Here is a 7,664-nt window from a genome sequence, read left to right as displayed (position 1 = left end):
TATAAGGGGATAGGAACTTTCTTGAGCGAATCCTCCAGAAAGATAGTACGAAAGGACCAAAACTAATTTTCTGAGTTATGGATTGGAAATATATTGTGTTTATAGCATGGGATGCCACAAGATATCTCATATGTTATTAAACTTAAAAGTCAATACCATGATATATGCAACAATCCAAATCCAGTTCGCATTCATCATATGTCTGGATAAACCATTGTTTAGCAATTAGTTGGTGATTATCCATGCTTGATCGTAGTCACTGAGAACATATATATATATATATATATATATATATATATATATATATATATATATATATATATATATATATATATATATATATATATATATATTAAAAACAATATGTTAAATCATTTAGTGCAAGACTTAAAATGAAAGGTTTATGATGTTCACCTTTCTCGAATCGAAAAGGTTGCCGAATTAGGAGCAATCTAGTATTTCATTTTCCAAGAATAAAGAGGTGTAATGAGAGTTATAAAAAAACACCAGTCAGATATTATATTTCCGCAATTATCTAGACTAATTACAGTTAATACAGTAATCATAGGGATGAAAGGCTTTAAAATTAAGCTACAACACACGCTAATGAAAATCTTTACAAATGTCGACTCGTTGATTTGAGCATCCGAATAGGATCTTATTATTGTCAAACAGTGTGCTTTTGTTTAAGCAATAAATATAGCATGATTGACTGAGAGAAGGACATTCATATTTATACAATAAAACGATGACTGAGAGATGATTCTGCTCAGATTCAGATTAAAATTTATGTTCGCTCAATAACTTAGATCTTGATAACTAAGACAGACAAAGGATTTTGATCTACTCAGCAAGTTCCAAAATGATAATAAAGCTCGTTTGTTTCCAGTTTTAAAGGAGCAAGTTATGCAAGGAGTCAGTTCTTGCTAATTGATAGATACAATCATGTCATAGTCCGAACACAACAGAATCATCACATATGTAGGGAATGTGAATATTATTTCTGTGTGAAATCATTGAACATATATGCCCAAAAAACTGCGTTGAATTCCATAATGTTCATAAAGGTTAAAACATCACAATTTATCAAAATGAATGAGTCTTTCGTTTACATATTCTACCATTGGAAAGCATATACAAGAATAGTACCATCAGGATATATGTTTAGCACTTTGTTACTTACAGATATGAGCATTGAAAATCAGTTTACATTTATATACACATATCCTTATCTTTTGAGAATTAATACATTCATGAAATCGATTGATTTTAAGACATCGTATTTGAAACATTTGGAATCATTTTTTCAATTTCAAAATATATAAAATTGTTATCATAACATTTAAGTAAGGCATAAACATCAGATTTAAATTCTTGTAAAGAAGTTAAATTATTTATCTATCTTCATATGTATACATCATCTAACTTCATTTTCCAGTTCGTAATGCTATAACTTATTATATTGTTTGGAAATTCCATAAAAGTCTACTGAATTTGACCTGTATTGTCATATATTTATAATTATGTTGATTATACAATAGTACAATGACAATAATAATGACATGGACAGACGAAGAAGATGCTGGTGTCATGATTGGACTTGTATTCTGGTATCCTTCTGTAAATGTGCCAGAAATCTTCTGGAATAAAAGTTTGACTTTCTGGTTATAACCGTGGGTGGTTTGAAATGTGTTATAATGTTAGTCGGAGCCATAAGCGCGAAACATGAAAAACGTTTCCTACCAAAACGTTTTATTTATGGATAGATGGAGGTGCTTTGAGGAGATTCGCCACCCTAGGTGTTCAACAGGGGTTCGATCTAATAGAACCCATGCCAACGCGTTTTCGCGTCTCTCCCCAAACGATATTTCTCGATCCAGCCCATGTAACTATATACGTCACTCCGTTTCACCTGCTACCTGGGTCGTTACAGACATCCAGAGAAGAAAGCGTCATGAATAGAAGACAGAGATATTATGTTCTCTTGTCATTTATATTGTTCATTCTACTAATTGTCAAAGGTGAGTGTTATCAAATAAAAGCTTCTCAAGCTTAGTATTATATAAAAATTAAGTTTGCTTTTGCGAATGGCAGATCGTTTCCTTGATTCGGTAACTTGCGTTTCTAGATCTCTGTCTTGAAATAATATATTGCACAATATAACGGTTATTTCGTGGAAATTTGTTTAAAAATATAATAATTTACTAAGGATTACATATATATCGAAAATAGCCATTGCTTCAATAATATGACAGCAGTAAAATGCTAGTCTTTTCCATGAATACGATTTTGAATTTCAGTACATATTTTGTCTAAATGCTATAAAAGGAAAACGTGACAATCTCTATATTTTTCTTTTTTCAGTCCTAAAGTACAATTTTTTTTCTTTGAAGTGTAAGGCACAGTTTATTGAAAATGGTAAGTGTAATATTTTGATTTTTTCAGTTTCATGTGCATTATAATAAGTAACTTTCATATTGAAAAAGAAGTGTGAAATATGAATATTATAGCGATCTCGTGAATGAAACTATTTGCATATTATATCCAAATTAACAAATTGCAACAAGTATGTTTTATTAATTTCGAATTTCATAATTGTGTTGTTCTTCAACCGCCTTACGTCCAAAGAGCAAATTTAATGGCTAATACTCCCGAGTTGGTTAGAGGTGCTTATCAAATTATATTTACACAAGTGCACGAATGTACATTTAACCGTTCAACATTAAAACTGTGAAGCAAACTGCATGTTCATTTTCATGTTTTTGTTTTTTAAACAGAAAAGTATCATTCGGATGGCTTTCACGCAGCTTTACAAAGACACTTTCAAAAGAAAGGGACAGGACAAGAGAAACGATTTCCCGTATCATGGACATATGAAAAATACAAAATAACGGGGCATTTAAGTTGTTGGGCTGAAAGCAAATTTAATCCAGTCAAAGAGGAAAATATGCGCATTGTTCAGAGCTATCCTCTCGGAGTGTCTTGCTCGTATCTGGAAGAACTGGGCTTACTAAAGCCATACAAAACGTTTGTGCCACCTGATGTTCCAGTTGTTGTCACGGGTGCTTCTTCAAACCATTTCTTAGAATCTCAGGCATTTCTATACAATATAAAAACAACACTCATGGATAATTACAAACTTCCGAAATTGATATACTATGATCTCGGATTGGACAAATTACAGCGAAGTGAGGTAATATTTATGTCGGTTTTTATTTAATTGAAATCATATTCATTGCAAACACGTGTTTGATGAAATAATGTTTAGCTTTATTGTGTTTATTTTATTGCAGTTAGAACAATACTGTGACTGTGAGATCAGAAACTTTCCTTTTGGCATATATCCAAGCCATGTGAAATATTTGCAAGGCTTTGCATGGAAACCATTAATAATACAGGTAATTTAATCCGTTTTTGATCTCTTTCCTTTTTAGTATATCGTTGTAAAGTCAGTTTTAATGTTACATTGCTGCACACCTCACTGGAAACAAACATTGATCAAACATACTTTTTAGGACGTTTTGAAAACTCACATTCCTCTTCCAAAACTTTCAGAAAATACGATTTTAAGTTATTTCTAATAAAATTCACAAGAATAGCTTCTGTTATGTATCATTCTTCGGGTATGGCAAAGTTAAAAACTACATGAATATAAATGGGTATTTAAGCAACACGCATACGGAATGCGACCGATTGACGAAAATAAAATAAAGCAGTGCTTACCATTTCAAACGAGGCAATTGTCACCAGAATATTCTGTTCAAAATAATATTAATTTTAGACACAGTAGATTCCACCTCCGTGTTTTCCTGATTCGCGATATGTCGGCAAATTCTGTGCACAGGTTTGAAAAGATGTAATGTTTATCCATAGGGCTATGTAAATAAAATATATTACATTGGACTGTTTCTTTCAGCAGTTCAGTTGAGTAATTAGGTCAGGTTTATAGTTAGTTTTACAGAATTCAAAGTAAAGATGACAATAATCGGGAAGTGATATTAAGCATACTACACCGATCTTGTAAAAAAGATTGTATAGGTCAGCATTTTATAAAAATATAAGGTATTATGTGGAAGAAAAAGAAAGGAATAGGATCAAATGTGTTTACAACGTCTTGCTGATGGGGAAAAATTACTACAAAATTTAGAAACAGACTATACGCCTGGAAATTGTTATGGGAATTTATGTTTAAACGGCAAGTTCACACATTGGGTAGCAGACGATTTTGTACTTGTGGGAAAACTTCTTGCCAAATTAAAAACTTGGATTAAAATGCAGTATTGCTTTAACGTGCACATTTTTATCTTTTATATAATGTATTTATTTGCATGATTCTCAAAGATGCATGTAAGTCGGATTTTCTGGGTTACAGGTTCAAGAAGGTCATGGAGTATGTTGCCACTTAGAAATCACATTTTCATGTGTATTTCGAGTCTAAATGTGGGATTTTTTGTACACTTTATGAATATCACTTCTTCTAATTAAAGTACGATAGTCTCTTCTTGATACAAAATGGATTTTTGAAAAAAATATCACGCGATCCAATGTCTACAGAAATGATGTATCTTTGCGCAGAATTACCCGACGAGCAGAATTGGTCGACATGTTGGTATATATATATATATATATATATATATATATATATATATATATATACCTTTTCTTTTTGGTCCATTACGCACATGTGTGTTTTTGAGAGAGAGAGACAGAGAGAGAGAGACAGAGAGAGAGAGACACACACACATAGATAAGATTACAGATCTCTCTTTCTCTGCACACACACACACACACACACACACACACACATATATATATATATATATATATATATATATATATATATATATATATATAAACATACATATGCATATATATATATATATATATATATATATATATATATATATATATATATATATATATATATATATATATATATATATATATATATACATATATATATATATATATATATATATATACATATATATATATATATATATATATATATATATATATATATATATATATATATATATATATATATATATATATATATATATATATGCAGAGGGAGAGAGATGTGTAATCTTATCAATGTGTGCGTCTCTCTCTCTCTCTCTCTCTCTCTCTCTCAAAAACACATATGTGCATAATGGACCAAAGTGAAAAGGTACAGGGACATATGGGCCATTAATAGTAAAACACAATTCACGTGGTGAGTAGCAATATTACGTCAAGCAAAACGATGGCCTTGATTAAGAAAAATATCTTTAAATGTTAGAATTACTTCCTGCTTCTTCGTCGTTTTGCAAGGTCTTTTCCCCACTCTCCATACCCGCCAGTGATCTATTTGCGACCTTATCACTGTTCTGGGAATTAGTCATGCCATGGTTGTATTTTCTTTATGTACGCTTGCTTTCAGCTGTCATGCTTAAAAACCCGAAAGGATTCCATGTGTATTTGTATTTGATATAAATAACAAGCACATGCAAAGTATATATTCTGCATCTTTAAAATACCACTCTTTGTAGACATTATTAATTAGAAAGAAATTTGGCACGCCTCTTTACCTTTCACTTAAACAACTGGATATTTTACATTATATCAGAGACACAGTGCACACACACACACACACACACACACACACACACACATATATATATATATATATATATATATATATATATATATATATATATATATATATATATATATATATATATATATATATATATATATATATATATATATATATATATATATACTATTTTCATTTCAGACCGTCTTAAATGAGTATGGGTTTGTCCTTTGGCTGGATACCTCTTTAAGGTTTATCGACACTTCTCTTTTTCAAGACCTTATAAGTAAGGTTGATACGAATGGAATAGCTTCCTTTGAATTTCAGTACACCATCGGTGATCATGTAGATCCAGAAACGTTGGAGTTTCTAGGAGAAGACCCTTGTTTGTTCACGAACACAAGTGAACCGGGTGGCGGTGGAGTTATAGTCCGAAGGTCAAATTTTACTCTCGAATATATCATGCGCCCATGGGTGTCATGTGCCTTGACATTTGGATGCATGGTTAATAATCGTTCTAGCATACTAACTGGTTGTCCAGATAAACCTAGTTTAGGTTCTTGTCAGAGATTCGATCAAGCTGTCTTAGGTATAATATTGTGGCGCCTATATGGACGTACAGAACTTGTTATTTTTCCAAATAATCTAGTAATGACTCGCCGAGCACATGAAATGAAATACTTTCTTATTTCTGGACAAAAGGAATTAAAATCAAAGGCGTCATCAGTAGCGCTTAATATCTGTGGCCTCATCTATTCAAGCTCAATTGTAATCTCTCTCTTTGTCAACTATTTAACTGCATTCTACTTACAAATGACGTACATATCCTTATAAAGTTTTAGATGCATAGAATGATTACCGATTTGAATCATTAATTTTGTGAACTGAGTGCTAAATGTGAGTAAAGTAATTATTTAAGCCAATTAAAAAGGCTCTTAGTCTTTGAGTCCTCATTACCAACTTCCAATACCACAACCCCTCCTCAATATATGCACAAAAACATATTGCTCATTTTATTTTAGTTTTTTCCAAATACCTTAGACTTCTTTTTATCCGCAGAAGTATTTTGTTGTTAACAGGCATTGAATGGTAAGGAATTTTCTTTGCATTGCTAACATTTGACCAAATTAGTTATCATGCTTAACTAAACACATCATTTGGTATGAAATAAAACAATATGATTCTCTGTGAGTATGTAATCTTTTCGTCTCTCCTTAAACATGCTTTATGAATAAGGAATTGTGATCGTGACTTTATTGAATTATTTGACTATTCGACTTATTTTAAAGATTGAGGATAAAACAGCAATTGAAAAAAAAAAAAACAACAAAGAAGCCTGTTGATCATTTGTTATTATTTTAGCGATAACATTCGGCAAGTTGCTAGCTCAATATCTTCAATACGAGACATCTGGAGGAAGCAATAAAGCTGTTTTCCCAATAACTTACAGCTGTTTCATATTTGAATACTAGTACTATGGTTTCGCATACATTCATGAAATTAACTATTATTAGAGAATACTTGCATTTTCATTTGCTAAGAAACTAACCAAATATTTCTCTCTAAGCCAGAATAACTTTAAATGCGCCTCTGCCATGGTTACCATAGTATCAAAACCTCTCTATTTTTGGCAGAAAATGATGATTATATAACGTCCTACCTCAACGTTTTAAAATCCTTTACAATCATTATTTCAGTATTCTTAGTTATTGAAAGTATATGAAATAAAAATAGATGTATGAACATCTCAGTGTTAAGATTCTTAAGAAGAAGAATTAAGTTCAATGTAAAACGAATTTTAAAAAAAGATATGTTCTGTAATGAAGACTCGTTGCCACATAATATAATGTTTCAATAAACCAGTAGCAAAAACAATCTAAGATTACAAATCTGATATATTTGTGTTTTTGCCTTACTAATTTCGATGTAATCTGAAGATACTATAATGATTGATCTCTGTATTAATTTCTAAAACTGCGGAAGGAAAAGGGAAAAGGGAAAAGGAACATAGTATTATTCCTTATTTATCAAGTATGCAAGGACGTATATAACAATCTTACCTATAATGCTTAAGATTTATGTT

General features: G+C 31.1%; 1 protein-coding gene across 2 annotated transcripts; it reads left to right on the top strand.

The window, feature by feature from the left end:
• Nucleotides 1-415: 415 nt before the first annotated feature.
• LOC149772863 (uncharacterized) lies at nucleotides 416-6,767 on the top strand. 2 transcript variants are annotated; one of them, XM_089947199.1, is made up of 5 exons: nucleotides 419-2,021; nucleotides 2,365-2,418; nucleotides 2,778-3,193; nucleotides 3,294-3,398; nucleotides 5,783-6,767. In XM_089947199.1, exons 1-5 carry the CDS (start codon nucleotides 1,832-1,834, stop codon nucleotides 6,413-6,415), a joined length of 1,398 nt encoding a protein of 465 aa, XP_089803325.1. In that variant the 5' UTR covers nucleotides 419-1,831; the 3' UTR covers nucleotides 6,416-6,767. The 2 variants fall into 2 exon arrangements, with proteins under 2 accessions (XP_089803326.1, XP_089803325.1); XM_089947200.1 differs by lacking the exon at nucleotides 3,294-3,398 and having other exon boundaries at nucleotides 416-2,021.
• Nucleotides 6,768-7,664: the final 897 nt, after the last annotated feature.

Source organism: Sinohyriopsis cumingii, unplaced genomic scaffold, assembly GCF_028554795.1.
Source record: "Sinohyriopsis cumingii isolate HCF-2022 unplaced genomic scaffold, ASM2855479v2 utg001097l, whole genome shotgun sequence".
Taxonomy (NCBI): domain Eukaryota; kingdom Metazoa; phylum Mollusca; class Bivalvia; order Unionida; family Unionidae; genus Sinohyriopsis; species Sinohyriopsis cumingii.
Note: the sequence above shows the minus strand (reverse complement) of the source record. Positions and strands in the feature narration are given on the sequence as shown.